Source organism: Natator depressus, chromosome 14 (genome assembly GCF_965152275.1).
Source record: "Natator depressus isolate rNatDep1 chromosome 14, rNatDep2.hap1, whole genome shotgun sequence".
Lineage (NCBI taxonomy): Eukaryota > Metazoa > Chordata > Testudines > Cheloniidae > Natator > Natator depressus.
Genome location: NC_134247.1, coordinates 6,433,060 through 6,456,818, shown reverse-complemented (window position 1 = coordinate 6,456,818; position 23,759 = coordinate 6,433,060). Strand labels below are relative to the sequence as shown.

General features: G+C 42.5%; 2 protein-coding genes across 6 annotated transcripts in view; one reads left to right on the top strand and one right to left on the bottom strand.

Annotated features, from left to right (window-relative positions):
• The first annotated feature begins 1,388 nt into the window (after positions 1-1,388).
• Positions 1,389-19,421, top strand: PRKAR1A (protein kinase cAMP-dependent type I regulatory subunit alpha). Of its 3 annotated transcripts, none has more exons than XM_074971898.1 (12): positions 1,389-1,576; positions 3,854-3,927; positions 4,836-5,017; positions 10,215-10,388; positions 10,899-10,990; positions 11,250-11,311; positions 11,880-11,926; positions 13,028-13,186; positions 14,106-14,166; positions 14,696-14,817; positions 15,701-15,782; positions 17,547-19,421. In XM_074971898.1, the coding sequence occupies exons 3-12, from the start codon at positions 4,841-4,843 to the stop codon at positions 17,717-17,719; spliced, it is 1,149 nt and encodes a 382-aa protein (XP_074827999.1). In that variant the 5' UTR covers positions 1,389-1,576; positions 3,854-3,927; positions 4,836-4,840; the 3' UTR covers positions 17,720-19,421. The 3 variants fall into 3 exon arrangements, with proteins under 3 accessions (XP_074827999.1, XP_074827998.1, XP_074828000.1); XM_074971897.1 differs by having other exon boundaries at positions 1,565-1,706; XM_074971899.1 differs by lacking the exon at positions 1,389-1,576 and adding an exon at positions 1,783-1,803.
• A 1,765-nt stretch (positions 19,422-21,186) lies between these two features.
• FAM20A (FAM20A golgi associated secretory pathway pseudokinase) overlaps positions 21,187-23,759 on the bottom strand; it is a 43,827-nt gene continuing 41,254 nt past the window's right edge. For all 3 annotated transcript variants that reach the window (XM_074971888.1, XM_074971889.1, XM_074971890.1), the window contains one exon: positions 21,187-23,288. In XM_074971888.1, coding sequence (XP_074827989.1) covers positions 23,024-23,288 — 265 coding nt within the window. In that variant the 3' untranslated portion in view covers positions 21,187-23,023. The remainder of the gene's footprint in view (positions 23,289-23,759) is intronic.

The window sequence follows — 23,759 nt, the reverse complement described above, 5'->3', positions numbered from 1 at the left end:
TTTCTGATGCTAATGATTCAGATAGGGCACTGGAGACAGAGACAGCAGACCTAGACTCCATGGCCCACTGTGTGACCTGGCGGAAGTCACTTCACAGCTACTTGCCTCGGTTTACCCAGCAGTAAAGTGGGGATAACGATACCCCCTTTGTAAACAACTTTGGTCTACATTTTAATTTAATTTGACAGATGAAAAGCTGGACATTATGGCAACAATAGTGTGAGAGGCTGCCAGCGGGGAACAACACAAGTGATGTGGGACACATGGAACTCTGGGACTAAAATGAGTGACCTCCTTTTAATCCAGGGTCACAGAGGTATGTCATCCCTGAACCAAGCCCTTAGGGCCTGGACCTGGCTCAGCCCATATCCACTCCAGCCTGCCTATATGCAGCTCCAAGACTCAAACCTGGTGCAGGTTCAGCCAACTAATGGCCCTCAGAGCCCATTCCAAGGGCCTAGTTCCCAGGGCCTATATCTAACCCCAGCCCAGCCTGCCTCTAATGTCCCACGCTCCGCCCTTACTGGGCCCTCAAAACCCACATTTAGATCGGCCCATGCCTGGCTCCCAGAGCCTGTATCTAGCCCCAGCCCAGCCTGACTTTTGGTCCCCAATCCATGTTTGGATCTTAGAGCTTGTACCCTTGGGGCCTGTGCTTAGCCAAAGTCCTGCCTGGGACTTGGGCCCTGTGCCCAGCCCAGGATCTCAGGGGCTTGTGTCCAGCCCCAGTCCTCAGCCCGTGCCTGGTCTTTGTGCCCTGTGCATGGCCCTTGGGGCTCACGCCCAGCCCAGCCTGGATCTGGGGCCCCGTGCCCTGGGGGCCCCGTGCCCAGGATCTCAGGGGCTTGTGTCCAGCCCCAGTCCTCAGCCCGTGCCTGGTCTTCGTACCCTGTGCATGGCCCTTGGGGCTCACGCCCAGCCCAGCCTGGATCTGGGGCTCTGTGCCCAGCTCAGCCTCGCCCGTGCCCGGCCCTGGGGGCCCCGTGCCCGTGCCAGGATCTCAGGGGCTTGTGTCCAGCCCCAGTCCTCAGCCCGTGCCTGGTCTTCATGCCCTGTGCATGGCCCTTGGGGCTCACGCCCAGCACGGCCCTGGGGGCTCGGACCTTGGGGCCTGTGCCTGGCCCCTGCGGCCTGTGCCCGGCCCACGCGCCCGCCCTCAGCCCAGCACGTGCCGGGCCCTCGCGTCCCGCCCGGCTCCCGTCAGGGCCGCTGTCCCCAGCCCGCCCCGCCCCCTTCCCACGGAGCGGGCGGCAGCGCCCCGGGCGGAGGCTGGAGCTCGGGGCGGGGCGCTGCAGCCCTTAAAGGAGAGGAGGAGGCTGGGCAAGGCAGATCCCTGAGGGGTTGGTCCCTTTAAGGGGAGGCGGGGCATAGCCCCCCGCTTAAGGGGCGGGGCTGGTTGCGGAGCTTTTTTCAAAGGGAGGCGAAGCAGGGAGGACAGAACGGGACGCCGCGGTCTCTTTAAGCGGGCGGCGAGGAATGTGTCGGCGGCTCCTTTAAGACGCTGACGGAGCGGCGCGTCCCCTTTAAGGTTGCCGGGGTGACGGCTCTCAGTGAGAGCGAGGCGCATTGACGTCAGGTTGGCAGGCGATTGGCTGAGAGAGCTGGTTTCCGGTGGGATCTGCCGCCGCCGAGATCGCCGCCGAGGCCGGAGTCCGGGTCGGGGGGAGGGGGGTGAGAGAGGCCGAGGGAACCGCCCGGACCCCGCGGTGAGTGAGGGCCCCCGGGTGCCGCCCCGCCCCGGGAGGCGGAGGCCCCAGGGAGAGGCCGCTGGCCCCACCGGGGAGCACGTCCGGAGCGGCCTGGGTCCGTGGGCGAGGAGGGGGGATGCCGGGGGGAGGGAGGCTCGCGGTGCCGGGGAGGCCCCGGGGGAGGGCAGGGCACTGATGGGGGAGGGGAAGGCCCCCTGGAGGGGGAAGGGGGCACTGGTGGGGGGCGATCTAGGGGTTTGGGGGGGGAGGAGGGTAGAGCACGGGGGGGGGGCGAGGAAGGCCCGGAGTGGGGGGCGCAGAGCACTGGTGGTGGCGGGGCACCCGGGCGGAGGGCAGGGCACTGATGCGGGAGGGAAAGGCCCCTGGAGGGGGAAGGGGGCACTGGTGGCGGGGCGATCTAGGGGTTCGGGGGGGTAGGAGGGTAGAGCACGGGGGGGGGCGAGGAAGGCCCGGGGGGGGGCGAGGAAGGCCCGGAGTGGGGGGCACAGAGCACTGGTGGTGGCGGGGCACCCGGGCGGAGGGCAGGGCACTGATGGGGGAAGGGGGCACTGGTGGTGGGGCGATCTAGGGGGTCGGGGGGAGGAGAAGGGTAGAGCACGGGGGGGGGCGAGAAAGGCCTGGAGTGGCAGGGGGCAGGACACTGGTGGTGGTGGTGGTGGTGGGGCACCCGGGCGGAGGGCATGCCCGTGGGGCTGGGAGCAGTCTAGTGGAGGTACGCCGTTACGGCTTCGTCGGGGAGCCTGAGAATTGCGGGAGGTTTGCTGTGCTGGCGGGGTGTGTGTGTGTGTGTTTTGCGTGGGGTGGGGGAATCTTCAAACCCCCCCTACCCCCCGCGCACACGTGCAGAAAGAGGAGGTTTAACTTGACTGACACGCACCCTGGCCTGTGAATCCTGCCTTACCTGATCCCTGGGAGAGGGGCTTGGCAGGGTTACCTTTTCCACCTGAATGGCAGGGACCCCAAGTTGGCGTAATTTGAAAGGAGATTCCTTCATGTGCTGCACCAATCCCAGTTAATAAACCACAGATCTGCCAAGTTTTGCTTATTTGAAAGTGAGAAGGTATTATAGGAAAATGTTTAGGTTTTCAAGATTTACATTGGATGATTCAATAAAACATTAAAAATCCATCCCCTTTCTTAAAAAGATTTTTGCAAAGGTTTTCAATGAGACACTTACAATTTCGCTTATTTCAGTCTCTCCTTCAGACTGCTGCTTCTCATTAATCCAAAACTAATCTCAGAATGAGGGCATCTCCCTTACAAAGGGATGAGGCTAACATTTCAGTTGCTGTTTGGGGGGATCCCTCACCCCATGTGAGGAGCTTATTTTGTGGTTTGAATATATTCTGGTTGTTCTTCACATCAGGGTTCCACTGTAGAGGCTTACATTTTGGCACTGGCGATTTAACTAAAAATTAGAGATGGGAACAAGGTCCAAAATTTGGATCACGATTTGTAACTCCCTGAAGTATGGCATTGTTTGGGTTCTCATAGTAAAGTCATTGCAATTGCGTATGGTGGCTTTTTTAATAAAAAGCTTTATTGTTACAAAACCTAGAGAGTTCAATGGAAAAAAGTAGGGCTGGTTTGCTTGCTTGACATGTATTCTATTGGCATTGTTTTTTCACAGTAGTCTCTTTGAGCCACTAGCTACTCATGTTTGCTGTCTATCAGCATGATGATGCTTTTTCCATAGACTCTAATTTGCGGGCTGTCATGGAGCCACAAAAGTTACTCTTGGACATTTAATTAGGCTACTTATTGACCTTCAGCATGCAAGTTGTCAAAACAAAAGGGGTAACTGTAGAACTTTCCTCAGTGTAAAGCACGTGTGTGTTGCATAAACACCACAATGTGTCTGCTTCTCTACATTACTTTTGTTGAGATAAGTGACGAATGCAACCTGGTTGAAGTGTTGTCTGTGCGGCATTAACTTTAGTTCTCCTATAATCTCTAGTAGCACATTTCAAAGGAGCATAGTTAATGTTCTATTGACGATATTGCTCTGTATGCTGTGTTTGTCAATCTTGTGCCTAAATAGAAAAGCATGTGTAATAGGACTGTAGCACTTGGATTTTTTCAGTGACTCTTCAGATATTAAATATGCAACTTATTTTCTGTCTACCTTTCTTTCCTCCCAAAAGCGGATATTGGGATCAACACACTTCGTTGTAAATTCTCTACATATCCACAGCTGTCCCTACTATCTGTGCCCCAGGTAACTTTCTTTACATGGTGTTGTGGTTTTGGCTTTTTTAAATGTAACCTTTGAAAATGCTCTTTTAAACATATTTTTACTTTTCTCTGTTTAACCTTTTTTGAGAGCAACTTGAATAAACAAAAATTGGTTAAAGTAACACTTACGGAAATTTTCACGCACTGGAAGTTATGCTACTAATAAATCCTATTTGGATCCTGCATTGTATGTAATGTTTTGAAATCTAATAGTTCTAATTACTGTGAACATACTTCAGAATTAGTGTTTTTAGTCTAAATGTCACCCCATTTTAGTTAACTTGAAGTGGAGCATCTTCATTGGGCAAACATCTGTATTTCCATGTCTTCTATTAGCTGTTAATGGCTACAACTACCAGAGAGGTGACTTTTGCTATTACCTTAACAAGTTTCACCATACTTAAGATATTTTTAAAACTTGCCTCTGTGGTGTGAGAGGGACCTCACTGGGGCAGGAAATCTGGGGTATAATTGACAGCCTATGCCCATATGACTCTATGCCTTTCAGAGTGCTTAGGGGGCTAGGGAGTGCTTAGGGGGCTAGGGATGCTGAGTTTCATTCAGCAGGGGAGTGGTAGGGTGGGGGGTGGGGGGGGGGCCAGGGGAAAACCCCTGCTTCTGTTGGGCCTGTGGGAATTTCTCTAGAGCAACCCAAGGTTCCCACTTCCTCCCAGATGCCAAGTACATCACCTCTCTGCACTGCTGGACAGAGCACAGACTTGGGAATTGAACATTTATTTTAATTACTAGCCCTGCAGATACGTTAGGTTTTTTTAAAGCAAGATCATTGCAACAAAAGCTAATACTAAGCATAGCTAGGGAGCACGTCAACTGGATCATCTTAATTCTACATGTAGTTCATATAACTCTTTTTTTTTTTCTCTCAAACAGCAGCAATGGCAGCCTCTAGCAGCAACACCAGTGAGGAGGAGCGCAGCCTCAGAGAATGTGAACTCTATGTCCAAAAACACAACATCCAGCAGCTTCTGAAGGACTGCATTGTACAGCTATGTACAGTCCGACCCGAAAGACCCATGGGATTCCTCAGGGAATATTTTGAAAGATTGGAGAAGGTAAAAATAAGTCTGCGGAGCAGAGGGGAGAATGCAACAGCCTGAATTTATTTAGTCTCTTAGTTACTTAAAATAAAGACTGAGATTCAGATTTGACCAATATTTTTTTAGTTGTTTATGTTTGAAACTGAAGCAAAGTATTTGTTTGGAAAAGAAAGTGTTTTTTCTATAGCTAAATGCCAGTTGCTCACTAGTGAAAAGCATCCCTATGGCAACCAAAAGTATGCACATATGATGGGGAGAGAGAGAAGCTAGTAAGGAAGCAGATTCAAGTTAGCTACTGAAAGTAAAATCTGTCAGTTTGGTACTGGGGTCAATAGGTGGGACATACGGCCTGACTTATGATGACCTAAATGATTAAATTTTATTTTTATGTACAGCCCTGAAGTATTTTAGTAACAGCCATTCAACTTTTATATTGAGGCCAATTTTCTATAGTGAGTCGTAGGTATAATATTGATTGGGGGAGGGGAAGAATAGTAATCCTAGCTAGTTCATTGAGAACTAACATTTGGTGACTTTCCTCTTGTACTTCAACTGAGACTTGTACCCACATTAGAAATAGGTAAACTTGTCTTTGCTCTGTTATGAACTTAGTGTTTCTGTTAAATGGCTGGTACATTCTGTCCCAGAGGTGAGCTAAGTGATTCTTGCACACACCTTGTGTAAAGTACTCTCGGATCCTTATGATCAAAAGTACTCTGTAAATATGATCCTCACATTCCAGTGCCCACTTTTGCAATTAAGACTAGCCCTATTGAGTGATTATTTAATATACCTATTTCTTATATCTGAGCATCTTTACAATAGCATTTTCATGTAAGGTGTGATTCAGGGCAAAACTTGGTGTAACTGATCTTTTCTACCAGCATATTCATATCTAGTACTTTTCTGTTGCCTGTTACTGTCTGTGATATTCTGCATCTGCAAACCAGTAGTCTTTGGTTAATACTGTGGTGGCTATTGCTGTCACTTCAGATTATATTCAGTTGCAGACACTTCTCTCATTATTTGCATTCTGTAAATCCATATGTATGTTTTTCTCCTTATTCTAATTTACTTTTGCTAATAGTTCCCCCTCTCTACTTCAATCTGTAGAAGAGTGTAGGTCAAACAGCATACAAACTGTGGCATTTGCCTTATGATTCTGTCATACAGACCACTATTTAGTTATTGGATCTATCCGTGAATGCTGCAGATTTTAATACAAACTCTGCTATTGGGCACGATATCTGAAGAAAAACCTCCATTGTTTTGTGGCCAGGAACTGGGATAATCTTATGTCCAACTTCCTACATTTTTAACCTGAACATGTAGTTGCATCTTCAAGAACGGTCTCCATATAATGCCTTTAGTAAACTACCCAACTCCTGTAAAGTCCACTGATTGTCAGTGTGGGGTTTGAGTTACTCTAATGATAAGTAGATTCCTAAATTCTGCATTTCAACCCTTTTTTTTTTTTTAGTGTAACTGTTTTGAATATTGCAAAATTACCTTATTGCATTTAGTTCAGCCTATAGCTAGAATAACTACGGGGATGTAAAAGGGGAAGAGGCAAATGTTTCTGTGTAATCAGCTAACATGCAGCGAATGCAATATTTAATCTGGCAAAAGAAGCTCAAATTCCTTTAGTAAGACAACAGGTCCTGCTACCTCTGTACTTAAGTATCATGTATTTGTCCATGTTAAAGTAACTTAAGAAGGCTTTTTTGTTTTAAATGTAGTAAACTGTATTCGCTCTGAGTCCAAACCTATAAGAAGGTTGAAAATAATAGTAGTTCAATATTTACATTTCCCCTAAATGGATTTTTGTAAATTTCAGTTAAGGTCCTTTAGTATTATCAAAGATAAATTGCCATATATAATGTTAACTGACTCTAGTGCAATCATTTTATTTATCTGATTCTATATCAAAATAGATCTGATATGAAAGCATGATATGAATTTAAACACTTTGCTTGTCTTGAAGTCCATTTTTATATGCAGACTTGTATTTGAAAAACCAAAAAAAGTACTCTTCTCTAACTAGTTTCATCCATTCAGGCCCACGGATTCTAAACTTGGCCTTAGTGTAACCAGGTGTCATAATGCCTAAATAGCTATCAAATAACAGAGAACCAAAGTTTTAGTCTAGCACAGGATGTTCTCTGACAACTGTGGCTGAAGAGCACAATGCTAAGCACTATTATTAATCACCTCCAACTTCTGGGTGAGTGAAGAGATTTGCAAAGGAATGTGGTCTTTGGATGCATCTCTGACAAAATAGAACTATCTGATATATCCCGTAACCTTGTTAAATGGGGGAAGATAGAGGCTGCTGTGGCAATATGGACAAAAAACATACTAGTAAGAGACATTACTTTAAAAAATGAGGCTAAATATATAGCTGAAATAAATATCACTGTTCAGCTCTTCCTTTGTGTAGTTACATCATGTGGAAGAGGTAATCAGAAATCTGTATCTCTAACCACGATTCATTTTATGTCTTAAATTTAACGTCCATCTGTTTGAAAAAATCAGTTTTGAAACTTCTACCTCAATATTTTTTATTTATTTTTAAATTCTTGTGTCCAACTTATTTACCGGAATTCAAGCCTTTCTTCCTCTAAAAAGTATTGTGGTGAAGAATGCTTCTATATGAACCAAACTACTACACTTCAAATAAAATGTCTCTGTAGCTAGTCTACGTGTGGCACACTGACCTTTTGTGTGTTCTACTATGCAAACATGTTACTTAACTTATTATTCTTCACTGGGGTTATTAGCTACACAATACTGTGCCTGGCCTCATACTCTGGCTTATGAGCTGGAGAAGCTTAGTGTAGATAATGCATACTACGGTCCATTAGGCAATTGTTAAAAATTGGGCATAACTGTCCATGGGGATAAGGACACTTTTTTAAAAAAAATACTTTAAATATGGAACTGGGATACAAAAAAGATTTAAATTGTCCTGTTCCCCTGTGCTGTGCCATGGTCTCCCCCCAACACTCTCCCATTCTTAGGAATTACAGGGCACTTGACACAGTGAGTGTCTTATGTGCAGAACACAGGCACAGTGGGGTTATTTCCCTTAAATCCACAACAGCAAGGTGAATTTAAGGGAGATCTTTTAACATTCCTTATTTTAGCATTTGATGGCTTAATGCTAACTTTTTTTTCTTAGATGTCTAGAGTGGCATGCTGATTTGCTGGCATCCATTAGAAGTACAAATTGCACAGAAGTCACTGAGACTACTGAGTCCCTTAATGAGATTTGAGTTCAGAAGTATTTAAAATATCTAACTGTGCAGTCCGATAGTTCTGCAAGTGAAAGAATACTTCTTATAACGTTTGATACACTGCTTGCTGGCATGGGAGTGGAGAGCTCATGGGAGTGGAGTGAGGCTGTGTATTACTTGAAAGTATTCCTAACTCTTAAACTTACTAGACTTCAAGTTGTGTTCCAATACTATAGACATATCAAGAGGAACAAATAGAGTGGACCTTACTTCATGGATAAATATAATTTTAAAACAACTTTCGACATATATTCTGAATGTGTGTGGTGCAGCCATCCTTGGAAGTGGGGTGTGGAAATTGAGTGAATGTTTGCAGATGTTGTCATTATATGTGCTGTAGAAAGGATGCTGTCAAATACTGTAGTTTAAACCCTACCCTTAGTCATTGAACTGTTTTTAACAAAACCTGAGTGTAATGGGCTCTTCCCTAAAAATAGAAAGAAATAAGTTTAAATACCCCCTGCTCTTTGAAATATCACACACTATTTCATTCCTGCATGAGAAGCAGGAAGTGAAACTGACTAAACAGGCCAGTGCAGTTTCTTTGGCCAGCTCAGAAGTATAAAATGAAAACTTGCTGTAATGTTTATCTGCTTTTTCTTTCCAAAGCACTCTGGTTATACATGGCATTTAAGTGGCATTGCATGTATATCCGGAGTGGAGGAAGGCAGCCAAGCAGAACGCTGCCCAGCGGTACATGGGAGGGGAGAGTTTGGTCAAGGACGTTGGATCAGAGCCTGCAATTAAAAGTGCCCTGGGATCCAGGCACAGCAGATAGTTCCTCAGTTTTTAAGGTCTTAATCCCAAAGTCCTATACCAAAATGCTTGGAAAACTTAGCTGAAGCTGTCATGATTTTACATACTTTGGTTCCACTTTTGGTTCTAGCAATATCAAATCTGCTACTTAATCCGTTGTCTACACTGCAGCTAGCAGTGTGATTGTTGCAGCATTGGTGTTGGCTTGAGCTAGCCAGGTGGGTGCAGATCCAGGGCATCAGGCAGGCTTGACTCGCTCAGCTAGCCTGAGCAACCGTCAGTGCAGCAACGTCAACACTGCTATTTTTGGTGCACTAGCCTGAGCTGAGCTAGTGAAGTCTGTCTACCTGCACTGGCAATAGCACCTCCTAGCTGCAGTGTAGACATGCCCTGAGTTAGCTCCTTCAGTGCATATAGAGGGACCAGTATTCTGGATGACAGTCTAGCTAGACTTAACTTTATTTCAGTTCTAATAGTCTAGTGTGTCTCTCACTCATTCAACTTGACAGGTGATCAGTATGGAAAATATATAACTCTTATAAAAGCTAACAAATCTGTGGCTTGGAATGTAAACTAATGGGTGAATTTATGAACACTAAAACCATCCAATAGCTCATTTATGTTTCTGTTAAAATAACCTAAGGTTATTAAATACCTACCTGGTCAATGACTTGACCTTGTTTTCCAGCTGCTTCTGTAACTTGGTTTTCTGGGTAATTGCTCTTCTGTCTTTAAAAGCCAACCCCGCCCCCCCCCCCCCCCAAAAAAAAAAAACAAAAACAAAAAAACAAAAAAAAACAAAAAAAACCCCAAACCTCAGTTCAGGGGAAACTACTGGGCTCACTTGTTGAATGCATCCTATGCAAGCAGCAGCACTTACAGTGGAGTTCCTCCATTGTGTGTTGGTTATGTCATAAGAGTGGGGTGAAAGTGCTCGTTTGTTTTAATAAGGGCAATAGACATTTGACTGATTCTTGTCTGTTATGCTACTTTAAAACACAGCAGCCTTAGTGTTATAGAAGTATCTTTCCATCTGCCACAGTATGAGATGAATAGTAGAGAGGAATCTCCTACGTTGGCAGACTGAACTGGAATATGATCTGTAACTAAATTTTTACCCTTGGATTATGTGACACGGAAACATTTCCTTCCTGTTTTAGGAGGAAGCAAAACAGTTGTTGAATCAACAGAAATCTGGGTCACGCTCAGACTCGCGTGAGGATGAAATCTCCCCTCCTCCACCTATGAACCCTGTGGTTAAGGGCCGAAGAAGGCGTGGGGCCATCAGTGCAGAAGTCTACACAGAAGAGGATGCTGCATCTTACGTTAGAAAGGTGGCCTACACTTCAACCATTCCCAAACCCCTGCAAATCTAAGCTTTGATCATATATACGCCTCTCTATTATCAGGGGGCCATGTTGCTGTCCTCTGTGAAAAGCCCCGTTTGTTGCCCCAGTGGTGTTACACAAATGCATAGCAAACCACTTCTGCTTTGTGCATCATTTCTGGATAGTGCCCAGCTGGTGTGGCCTTGCTAACCCACATGGTATGTCTACAACGCAGTCATGCCAAGCCATGCATGTTGTTTACTCTGGACTGGAGCCTGTGATGTATGGTAACAAGGCTTTGGTTTCACTTGAGCCATTCCCACTTCTAGACAAATCCCATCCTCTTCCTGTTCCACGGTCTCACTCCATAAAATCTTCGGATATGTTTCCTCTTGTTTCTTGTCTCTGCCAGAATTTCAGTACAGTGCACTATTATGGTGGAGCAGCTTTCTTCCATTTTTTTATGGGTACATTACTACATTTATAATCAGCGCTTTGTTTTTGATTATGCTCTAGGTTATTCCTAAAGATTATAAGACTATGGCTGCTTTGGCTAAAGCAATTGAGAAGAATGTGCTATTTGCCCATCTTGATGATAACGAAAGAAGGTAGGAGCTAATCTCTTAATCTGGCTCTGCTTTGCTATCAGTATGATTTCACTGTAGCTTTTTTAAAGCTTTTAGTGTTTTAAAGAACAAACCTTTTAAACAATTCACAACATGCAAAACTGAACAGCTTTATGAGGGGAGACAGTCCAGCCACATCGATAACTGGAGAGGTCCTGAAGAATCTCTCTCAAATGTCAGTACTAACACATGTGCATATAACAGGCAACCAAACTGCTGATAACTTTGAAATCTCTTCCAGTGACATCTTTGATGCTATGTTCCCAGTCACCTATATTGCAGGCGAGACTGTCATACAGCAAGGTAAATGACAATGTTTGCATTGATAACTAAACAACTTGTAGGTTGTGAGATTCTGGATCTATGGGTTTGTTCTGCTCTTATGGCTGTAAGAACACTTGTTGCAGTCAGTAGACCTGGCTTGCTTTTTATGTGAACCACCACTTATGGTGGGGCGGGGGGGAAGGAGAATGGAGCCACTGCAGGTAGTCTCTGTCTGTATCAGTGGCTTAAACATTTTTGATGGTTCTGTAGAGCATACTACAGGTGAATTTACTGGGGAGAGGTAATGCTGCTGCTCTGTTTCACAACAGCAGGTGTCCCTTTCATAGGTAGGATGAGGAAATGTGCCTGTGGTGACATTTTTCCCAGCATAAAATAGGCAATGTGTGCTTTTTTTTAAAGCCTCATTGAGGCATCTTCTGGCAGGCCTGGTACCAAGGGTTAACATATAAACCCCCAAAGTGCCTTTTAATATTCCTCTGCCATTTTATAAAACATGAATCACTTTACAGCTTGTGTGGTGGGCTTTTTTTTTCTTTTTTCAACAATTTTGTATTTTTTTCCTCCCCCCACCCCCCCTTATCTTTAGGTGATGAAGGAGATAACTTCTATGTTGTCGATCAAGGAGAAATGGATGTAAGCTTTAATAGTGGCTGAGATTTTAATTGTATTAACTGAGAATGTATCCATCCCTTGCAGAAATACTGGTAACATCTTGAGGCCTTTCTTTATGTGGAAATTAGAAATTATTTTTTCTCTGGCCGAACTGTTCTGTTATCCATTCTTTTGGGATATTCCTTTAGAACAGGATCCTTCTCAAGAAAGCTTATTTTGCATGTTACTTTTTGCTCCTTTTGAGCAGCTCTGTGGATGTGGCTGCCCAGCTGTGCAGAATATGAACACATCCTATATTGTATGAGTCCAAATGAACAGTTTGAATGCTGACAATGTTTCATGCTGTATGAGCACAGAAACAAAGGGACAGGAGGTATACTAGGGGTAATCAAGAAAGTTGGACCTTTACAATAAATAAGTAAATCATTGATCATGGTATAATCAAGGTCCAGACTCCAGAGACAAAAATAACAATAGTCCTGATAATAAGTAAATAGACTCTTGCAGTCTGTTCAAAGGCATCTGGCTGCAGCCCACCTATTGACTACCCCTGGAATATACTCCTGTAGTTGAGGCACAGGACTAGTAAAGACAGACCTGGGTTTTATTCCAATTTTTGCCATAACCTCTTGTGATCTTTTCTGTTTCCCCAGCTGTAAAATTGAGTTAGTACTTCACAGGTCTATCAAGTTCTGAGACGTAAGTTCACAAATCCTTGGATGAAAAATGGAATATACCTACAACGAATTATTATGATAGTACATACAAAGACAATCCTTTCCCCCAAGTCTTTGAAATCTCAGTACAACCTGGAAATGGTGCCAAATTGCTGATTAAATCTCCAGTCTTTCAGTATGCATCCGATGAAGTGAGCTGTAGCTCACGAAAGCTTATGCTCAAATAAATTGGTTAGTCTCTAAGGTGCCACAAGTACTCCTTTTCTTTTTGCGAATACAGACTAACACGGCTGTTACTCTGAAACCAGTCTTTCAGGGGTGATCTAAACTAGAATATTTCCCTGTGTAATATAGTCTAAAAACATAGCACAGAGTAAGAGGAACTTTTAAAGTATCTTTGTGTCCAGTTGTTTGCCCTTGTTGACCAATGCGTATTTCCTTTCAGGTATATGTGAACAACGAGTGGGCAACCAACGTTGGTGAAGGTGGCAGCTTTGGAGAACTTGCCCTGATTTATGGAACACCCAGAGCAGCAACTGTCAAAGCAAAAACAAATGTGAAATTGTGGGGTATTGACCGAGACAGCTATAGAAGAATCCTTATGGCAAGTTTTTTTTTTTTTGAATGTATGGGTTGTGCAGTTAATTCAAGGTAGCATATTTACTAAACAGAAATGTCTTTTTGTGACCTTGCGTGATCATTCCAGTTACTCCTGGTTACTAGGGCCTCTGTCTGCATTGTACTGCAGAGGGACTAGTATCTTGAATAAAAAGAAACTCAGACTCTTTTAGGTTATGACTAGTAACCATGCTGTCATTCACACAGATTTTGTATATGTCAGGCAAGAAGGGGAGGGAAAGATTTTTGAGTTTTGTTAGGTCAAGACAAATCTAAAATTACAAATGCAGTGTTCGATTATTGTGGTATCTGTGCTTATATTTAATCTGCTATAACAGTGTGATTGCTCTTATTGGACTTTGATTCTCCTACCCTCTGTCTTAGCCTGCCACTTTGCTGGTCTGTGTTTAAATAGTCATAAGTGACTAAAGTCAACCGTGCAGCCTAGAATCAACATCAGGCTGATCCAGCAATCTTTACTCATGCCAGTTGTCTCTTATACTCTAGCATTATTACTCACATGAGTAAAGGTTGCAGTATTGTGCTATAAATTATGTAATGCATGCATCATAATGGATATGGATAAATATATAACTCTTATCAAAGTTCATTACAAGTAGAATGTTTGTTTTTAGTATTTAGGGACAGTATATTGTGCAAGCCTTTGCCTGAGTGCCTTCTGAGAGGTGCTGAGCGCACTCAGATCTCACTGAAATTAATGAGATTTGAAGGCATTGGCACTTTGCAAATTTGGGCCCTTAAAACAGAATATATTAAGTCTTGTTGAATTGGGTGGCCTTTTTTGTGGCTCATCTTTAACTTTCCTTTAAAACTACTACAAAATGAGTAGAAAATAAAAGCTTATCTTGGTGTTTGCCTGGATTTTTTTTTTTTTTTTTTTGCAGGGCAGTACATTGAGAAAGAGAAAGATGTATGAAGAATTCCTTAGTAAAGTATCTATATTGGGTGAGTGAGAAGGCTTCACTTTAAACTTTGATGTAATGGTGGAGTGTAATGAGGTGGATACCCAGTTAAACCTCTGTCATGGTAATCTGTTAAAACTAATTACATAGTGTGTGCTGATTTTTTTTTTTTTTTTTTGCATAATCCTAAAACAATGTCTACACTACCACTTAGGTTGGTGTAACTTATATTGCTCAGGGTGTAAATAAGCCGCCACCCTCCTCTAAGCTACATAAGTTTCACCAGCCTAAGTGCCAGTGTGGACAGTGTTATGTCAGCGGAAGATCTTCTCTTGCCTACATAGCTGCTGCTGTTGAGAGTGGATTACTTAGGTCGAGGGGAGAGCTCTCTCCCATTGGCTTACAGCGGCTGTCTAGTATAGCCGCTCTAAGATCTCTAGTGTAGCCATTGCCTAAGACTATTATAATTAAGGTCGTGATTTTTACAAATGTGTATTACCAGAGTAATTTTGAGAGTGGGAACAGATACTGTATGAAGCATACTAAAGACTTTGACTGTTGACTTTGTTTAGAATCTCTGGACAAGTGGGAGCGTCTCACTGTAGCTGATGCCTTGGAACCGGTACAATTTGAGGATGGACAGAAAATTGTGGTGCAGGGAGAACCAGGAGACGAGTTCTTCATTATCTTAGAGGTAAGTGACTGTTACTTCTGCTTAGTATGTTGAGTTACACAAAACTAAACATCTGGTTCTAGGAATTTATTTTATTCTCCTTGTGTCTGTGTAAAACTCTGAGGAGAATGACGTGACTAACACTTACACTTTTGGGTGCCCAGGCAAGGTGAATGTAAATTTGCTCTGCTGTTTTTTATAAATGGCACTTCCAAGAGTGAGGTAGCTCATCTAGCCCATAAATCAACCCACTCAGGTACCTGTTAGCTGAGGGAATTGGAAACCCTGGATATCCTCTTTTGGTGGGTGTAAAACTATTCTGGTCTTATACCTGAAAGTAGCTGTAGGTGTTCTGGTATGTGCTATAGTGCGTCTCTAGATAAGCAAGCATCTCCAGAAACTGTCTTGCTAGTTTCACAATATATGAACCACAATATTTCTAATGACCTGTATAATTTTTTTGTGTGTGTGAAAGTTATCTTGATAATCCATAGTATCATACTGCAGGGACACAGCACCCTCTCAGACCTGCACTATTTCCCTAATTTTTCTGAATACAGAGGAATAGAACAGGAGATGGCTAGTAATGTTTCTTGTTACTGGTTCCATTATCTCTTGAGTGTTTCCTGCTAATCAAATTATAAGATGCCTGTAAAGTAACAAAGAAGGCAGTAGGAATTCCATGATGCATGTAAGTACCATCCTAAGGGGATTTAAAGGAGAGACTCAGAGGACTGTTTTAATATGAATGGATAGTGAAATATACGTGAAGTGTGTAATGGGGCTTTTAATGGATAAGACACTTCCTGTATGACACACTGCACTGAGGCTGAGTTCCTGTGGAAGTTAAAATATTTCAAATGATACTGGCAAACTCCTTTTGCTAATAACTGATTTATTAAAGGGCACCGCTGCAGTGTTACAGCGGAGATCGGAGAATGAAGAATTTGTTGAAGTGGGCAGACTGGCACCTTCTGATTATTTTGGTGAGTTACATTGCTGCAGGTGTCTCCATAGCTGGGTAATATCTCTCTTACTGTGGGTTAAGAGGGTGATAGTGGCAGGATGGGTTTGGTTATTTTGCCAATTGTTTGAGAATATCTGTTTTGTTTAACTTCTGTAACTACATTGACGATCCTTTGAGTACCATGTAAATGACTGAAAGCTCAAAAGTCCATGTATTGTGGAAAGGTGGTACCATCTCCTTTAGTTCCAAGGTCTCAACCATCTTCCATTATGAAGACTGCTTTAGCCTCTGTATTTTTAGCTTAAAAATATTATTCTGAAAACTTTCAGATACATTGATAGCAAAGGAAAATATTTAGTTGGATAGAATATAACATTTATTGATTTATGGAAAAATATGTAAATTGATCAGCTTCAAGTGAAGTTTTTCATGTACATACACACTTTCTTCAGGAGGGCTTTAATGGTATATGTTGCATCCGTTAAGGTTGTGACAAAATATACATTTCTTTATATTTTGTCGGTAATATTGGATGTTCTTAACTGTAAAGTACTTTGCTTTTTGGAGGGACACTAACTTGAACGTGGTGGTTTTTATTTTGACTTTTTTTGGATCCAGCACTCTTTAAATAGTGTAGTGTATAGTTTTGATTTATGTCTGTCTGCTTTATTTTTAACTCCTCCTGAGGTTTAAAGAAATATATCTTGGAATGTCTTCAGAACAATGCAAAAAGTGCACAGGCCTTCTCTCCCTCTCCCTTCCGTTAGTGCAGAAGCCTACCTGTGGCATATTGAGTTTTTCAGCTTTGCTGGTACTTTAATTAGCATATAGCCTCTTGCAGAGCCTGAAGAGCATGCAGAGGAGTAGTAATGTGCAGGGTCTTCAGGCAGATGCATGAAACTGGAAGTGCAACTTACTATAAAAAAAAAAAATGGAGGTTGACTATATGCAAAGTAATCGGGGAAAATGACTATTTCCTCATACTTTTCACTTTAGAATTTCTGGGGGTTACTGTTGCTACACGTAGGTACAGAATGTTCTGATGGAAATATAACTGCCAAGTTGAATATGTCTCTGTTCTAGGTATTTAGGATTTGTGATAGGTAACCATGTTGTTACTTAGTAACTGTAACAGGTTTTTGAAACAAAGCTTTTTGACTTTGTGGTTTTTCTTAAATGGGAAGCTAGAGGTTTCCCGATATGGGATCTCCATTAGCTCACTGCCAAAGCATATCTAAACTAAGGGAACTGTTATCTCTCAAATTAGTAGTCATAGATTTCAGATCTGGTTGTATTCAAATGGTGCTTTGTTGGGTTTTTTTACATTACAAAGATGTCCTTGGATACCAGGTCCTTATGTTTTCGTAAGATACACAAAGTCATTTCTACAGCATGTTAATAACTATGCAGGTGCTTTACTGTAAACAGTTACGTTTTTTTAACCACTCATTCACTAGAAAAATGACTTTGACCTTCTATGAATTGTGAAACCTGTACAAATAGACAACGCAGCAAACTGTCCTGAACACCCCAGAGTATCCCCAATTTTTTTCCCTCGAATAGAAGTCTACCTTCATAGAAGACACTATTCTTGAAGCAGCTGACTTGACGATCCTTTGAATAGTTTCTAAACACTGAATTCATTATTAATACAACTCTATTCACAGATCTTTCTGATCAGTGCTAAAAACCTGGCGTTCTCTTCTCTGCACTCTTGTAGCTGTTGTAAATAGTGTGGTAGCTACAGTTCTTTTAACCATGTTTTCATTTTCTGTCATCCCAGGTGAAATAGCTCTATTGATGAACCGTCCTCGTGCTGCCACAGTCGTTGCTCGTGGCCCCTTGAAATGTGTAAAGCTTGACCGACCCCGATTTGAGCGTGTCCTGGGTCCGTGCTCGGATATTCTCAAACGAAACATCCAGCAGTACAACAGCTTTGTATCCCTGTCTGTCTGAAATTTTGCTCCCTCTCAAATACATGCTTCACGAATGCAGACTGCTTTATTCCCTTGTGCAGAGCCACACGGCCACTGGCATTTGCAGCTTCCTGTCTGTTTAAAGAGAAATTGCTTTATCAAAGCACCATTTTTATTTTAGAGCATTAGTTCTGTGCTCTCTGTCCCGTTAAATAGAAAGAGTTCTATGGAGACCTTTGCTGTTACTGCTTCTCTCTATGCAATGTCTAGTGTCTGACTTGGGCCATTGCTGACTTGCTTTTTGTTGAAGAGATCTCCTGGCACCAAGCTAATTGCCATAGAGTCGGGATGTAACAGTGGAAAAATTTTTTTTACAGATCGTTCATATTTTTAGGCTGTGGTCCTAATCTACTGTCTTTTGAAGAGAGAACTGCCCTTATAATTGAGCTTCTCTAGATTTAAATTTTCTGGGTACTGTAATCCTCAATTCAGTCCTGAGGCATCAGCTGCTAGTACAGCCGCAGTTGGAAGTTAGCAGTCGCTCTATAGCCTTGTCTACTGGTTCAGGATTGCTTGGTTATGTTTTGTCAGGTTTCGCGTAAAAGCTTTTAAGGTTTATAGTTCTGGTCAACTGCTGCAGATATTACTTAGTTCCCTGACTCTCACTGCAACTGATCTTTGCCTGTCTTGTTGTCAGCTGTGGATTCACCCCTCTAGATTGTTCCTGTTCCTAACTTCAAAAGCCAAACTTTGGGTTAAACACTTAACTTCAGTCACTTGTCGTTAGACTGGCACAAGAATTGTACAACTACCCAGCTAGTGCCAAATAGTAATGTTTGTGCTCTGGATGCAGTGCAGGAATTGGAAGTGTACATTTTGTTTTGCCCTGTAACTTTTGCTTCCTACTTATTTCACAGTTGACTCTGTCCTTCAAAAGATTGTTTGCTCAGTTAACTCCTTGGTACCCGGGAAACTAATTTTGCCTGTTCACAACCAGCATCAGATGCAGGGTGGAGCATCTAGCCCAATGAGATGAATGGTGATGCTGTGGAGAATGTGAGGCAGAAAAAGTGAATGTCATGGTTATTCCTGCTACTCAGTTGTTTTAAGTAATGTATATTTTTAAACCAGCCGAAAGTTTTTATCTTTTTAGTTTTCATTTTAAAGTTAGTCTGAACACACATACTGCATCCTCTGTTTCCTGCCCAGCTTTTCAGATTCACATGAGAAAATATTTTACATATTTTTGGAACCTGTTGCTAAGTCTTAAATGTATTTCAGTATTTACCAGCTTTGTGTTGTATTATTCTGTGCATACCAATATTACCCAACAAATTTGACTGAATTCCACAGTTCAATAATGTAGGCAACTTAAGGCTTCCTTTAAACTGTAATTTATATGAACTAGAGTAGGGTTGTATTGGGAGTGACAGCAAGCATTTTTTGCATTCATTATGCAACTGTTTCTAATGATGGGATCCCTTCTTTTTTCCTTTCTGAGGTAATTGAACTTGGTAGACTACTTTCCAGGCTTGTAGACATTTTTTTAAATGTCTGCTCATCAGACATAAAATACAAAGTTGAGGGTATCAGATCTTTGCAGTTTTAGGGATATTTTAGAGTCCACAAACTCCCTGAGATGGAATTAATTGTAAAAGGATTATGTTGTGTGAACTGTGTTTTGTGTTTTTTTTTGTTTTTTTTTTCAAAAGATCTTTTGAGTGGAGGATTCCTACCAGTGCTCTACAGGAGTAAACAAAACTAGTTTTGTAAAACTATTTTCTTCAGTTTTCACTGTAGTTAGGTTTTTTCTTCATATATGTTTAGTTACTTTGAAGCTTGATTTTGATCCTTCTTGAAGCGCCAAAAAAACACACACACCTATGTAAACTAGTTAGAGCTCCACAAAAAATGCACATTTTTTTTATATAAGGCTTTCTAATCAAGTTTCACTATTGCATCTTTTTAGCTTGCTGTTTACTCCCTTTTGTAGTTTTACCTACAAGATTTTAAGATAACTCAGCTAAGTCTGAGTTAAATATTAATCACAGTTATAGCTTTACCTTTGTGTGCAATTTAAATATGTTTGAAACCACAGTTTGGCATAGTTTGCCTTAGCTAACATTCAGGGCTTTAGAAGTAATCTCTTGCTAGGCCACCTTTAGCAAAGTTATGAAGTCTACTGCCCTAGAGAGCTATAGTCAACCAGAGGACCATTTTTGTATTGTTATCTGACTATATAAGTCTGATGTACTGTATGTGCTAATATATTATTATTCCTTTTGTTATAGATTGTCCTAATGGCAGGTAAAGCAATAAAAATGATTTAAATTCTTAAATGCAATCTGTCTTTTTTTCTCCCCCTTGTATCTTATTTTACTGTGGTGTTGAAGGATGAATTGTTAATGAGTTGTAGGAAGCAAAGTAGCTTAATGCATTAGCTTTTTACGGCTGCAGACTTGAGTTCAAATCACAGCTTAGCTCACAAATGAGAATTCCCTTCACAGCACTTACCTTGTGGTCTGTTTTTATAGCTAGCAAAGCTGTTCCTCTTGGACACATAACATCTTGATTTTTGGAGCCCTGACCATTCTCAATTGTCTGACTAGCATCTGTTCACACGTATTTGGTGCACACAACAACCAATAGACTAAATGCTTGTAAAATCTGCATCTTGTGCCTCTTCTCCCTTCCCCTAATCTAGCTACTACAGACCTCACTTTACCCCATTCAGGATAGCAAACTGTTGACCTGGTTTCCATTATTGGAGCTCGTAAGCTTCTCTAAATTGTCCACTCTAGTTTCCTATGTGACCTGAATGGAAACTTTGACTATATGGGGACTCTACGTGCGTGTCTTGCTGGGCACATGAAAAGAAATAAGAAAGGTGGGTGTGATTCTTAACTCACTCCTGCTGATGTAAAGTAGGAGTAACACCATTGACAGCTGGAGACTCACTAGAGGTGAGAGGAAAATCTGTCCTGATGTGTTCAGCATCTGGGATTGGTGGAGGTGGCTTCTGGGTAGTCAGCCAGGGGTGTTCCTGTCTCTTTTCCTTGGTGAAATCAGCAGCTGATTGGAAGCCTCAGAGCACATTTAAGAGCAAGGGTTCAAACCTAATTCCTCCTGATACATTTGCTAGTAACAGGTGTTTGTATATGTTTTTTTATTGAACAATTCCTGGATTTGGCCAATTTTCTGCAGTGCACTAAAGGCACCAGTAGAGGGAGATCTAACTTTGGGAACGTCAAGTCCATGTGTTGAAATAACTACACTACATTGCAAGCTAAATCTCTCAAGTCCTTTCATTTTAACCGATTCTCTGCTGTACTAGAATCAGTGTAAAAGGGGCAGGAGGGAGAACCCCCACCAGTATGCAGAGCTCTTTTGAGCACTGATTGAAAATAGAGAACTAGTTAACTGCTTTATATAGAGTTGCTTTGGTAGAAAAGCTCAAAGTGGAAACACTTGATGGAATCAAGACTCAAGTCAGGCACCTATTCTTTGGTTTCTTATCTTTATTACATTAAAATATTGGAGGAAGCTTTAATAAAAGACACAACAAATCAAACTTCCTCAGACAGGAAAAACTGGGGATCTGTCTTGCTTCCCCACTCTGGGTTAGCAAAGATGTACCACTAACAATTGCCACAGAATCACTGAGAAGATGTTAGCTTTGCCAAAACACAACTCTGATTACTCCAACTGATAATTGCAGTCTGCTGTGAACCTGTTATAGTAGGTTGACATACAGCCAATTTAAAAATCATTCTGGAGTTGGGGAAGTTTAAAGTACAGTCCCATGGGGAGGGTGGTATGTGGGATGGGGACAGACTTGATTAAGCTAGAGTTGAGGTTAATCTTCATTTTGCACCTGTTATCATGACTGAAAACTCACTGACTTAAAATAGCAAATTTCTACTAGCAACAAAACTAATGCTGAGGCAGCTTGCTCAAAGATGGTTAAGAACTCTAGTTGAAATCCATGTGTCTTGTTTGTAAAAGCTTAATGCATCAAATGCAATCTGAGTCAAATTCTCAGCTGACAGGTGTCAAATGTTCTGTCAAGCACACTGCAGAATACAGTGGTGTTGATAATTTGGCACAAATCACTGGAAAATAACCCCCTCAACTGCTTCCATTAGGCTACCAAAAAGCTCAGCTCCATCATTCTGAACACTTAAAAAATGGAACCAGTTGGTAAAGATTCAATTAGCAAACTATTCTTAAGCCTCATCCTAGGGAGGCAAGGGGAAGCGGACAGCTTATCTAAGGCCTTCTGAGGAGCTGGCATGTTTTGTTTTTGGTCTCCAGTTCCTATGATACTTTTTGAAATCTACAGAGGTGCTAGAGAGAATGAAGGATGAATCTGTTGCAAGCTTCCACTGTGTTCTGATGAACTGCTTAACAATTGCTTAAATAAATATTGGTTTTTAAAGCTGTTATTCTGTGCTTACATTAACCTGAGAGAGAGCCCCTTGCCTATTAGCATCCCAGTTCTCAAGGCAGTCATGCTCTTGGCTGAGTGGATGTAACAGTGCTGTATCTCTGTCAAGCTCTTTATCTTTTGCAGAGCTGCACTGCTGGGGCCTAAATACTATGAATGTTAAATTGCCTCTCCTTTACAACCCACAGCATAATTCCTCTTCCTCCCTCCCCCCCCATAACACCAGCTGAAAAACTCAAATATTTGGCTCTGTGGTGTAGGCCTTGTGACACACAGCTCACCTGGAGCTGCTTGTCATTTTACCCAAGGCTGATGGAGGTGTTTCTGATTGCATGAATAGTAGACAGTGGTGCTGAGTTGGCCCCATGTGCCTTCTTGACTTTAAAGTGACAGATGCTGCCTGAGCTTGCAGTGATGAAGGCCACTTTTACTCAAGTGTATGAACTCTCTCTCAGAACCTGGCCGTGCTAAGCACGTTTTCCTTTCAGCATGGCTTTATTCAAGCCTCATTCTTGGATCCAGTTTTGGGGTGTCAAGGACAGGATGTGGCTCCCATGCAGGTACAGCAAGCCAATGCCCAGGCTCTTCCCCTGCAGCTACAAAGCAGATGATGAGTCTGTGCTGCTCCACTGAGGGACAGCAGCTCATGGAATGAGTCTAGTGGTCAGGCCCTGGCCTGCAAATGTACTTGGCAAAAGTTTACCCCATGCACTGAAGCTTGAGTGGAACAGTCTTGCTGGGCACTGTCACCATAAAAGCCCAGTAAGAATCTAAGCCCTTCCAAAGAGCTTCGCCTCTCAATCCAACAGGCTTGTGTAGGTGAAAATTATCAGCAATTAAAGTTCACCGGCTGGCTCCCAGGGGCTCTTCCCTGCCCCCCCCAAAGAATTTAAGGCTCTAGCTGGTTGGCATCACTCTGTCAAACAAGGGCACTTCCAGCTGCTTGGTGTCATTGGCCACAACCTTGTCTTCTCCGTGTACATCTATGCATTTCCCCACTGTCTTCAGGATGAGCCACAACCGTCTGTCCAAAGCCAAGAGATGAGGTTCAGTGAGGACAGGTGCAAGGTGATCCAGCAGGAGGGATTCCCTCATGACATCACTGAGCCGGTACTCGGGCAGGGCCAGGAGCTGCAGGTGTAGTAATGTTGTCCTCTTTATTCTGGGAAAACAAGGACTCGGGTCAGACACTTTTACACCAACTTTTTGTATCTTCCCAGTACTAAGCTGCTGTGTCAGCCCAGCAATCTGCCAGTGGCCGACAGTGAGAATGGGTTTCATTAATTTTTGTCACAGTATTTTTGACAAAGCGGTGTTTTGATGGAAGTGAAGAACACTCCGTTCCTTTAAAATGTAACAATGGTAGGGATGATACGTGTTTGTGTGGCTACATGAGATTTGAGCCGAGAACCTCTAGGCACTTTACCAACCAGGAGACACCCTACAAGGTAGCCAAGTACTGGTCTCAGTCTTCTCTCTGCTTAGCTTTAGATTTTTGTTGAGATAGGACAAGGGCCCTCTTTTGCTATAGAGCTATAAAAACACTGAGGGCACTTTGTAAGTGATAGTAACAGCAATATCTTGGACTAGAGCTTATCTTGACCTATCTGTATAAATACCTTAACCTGAATCT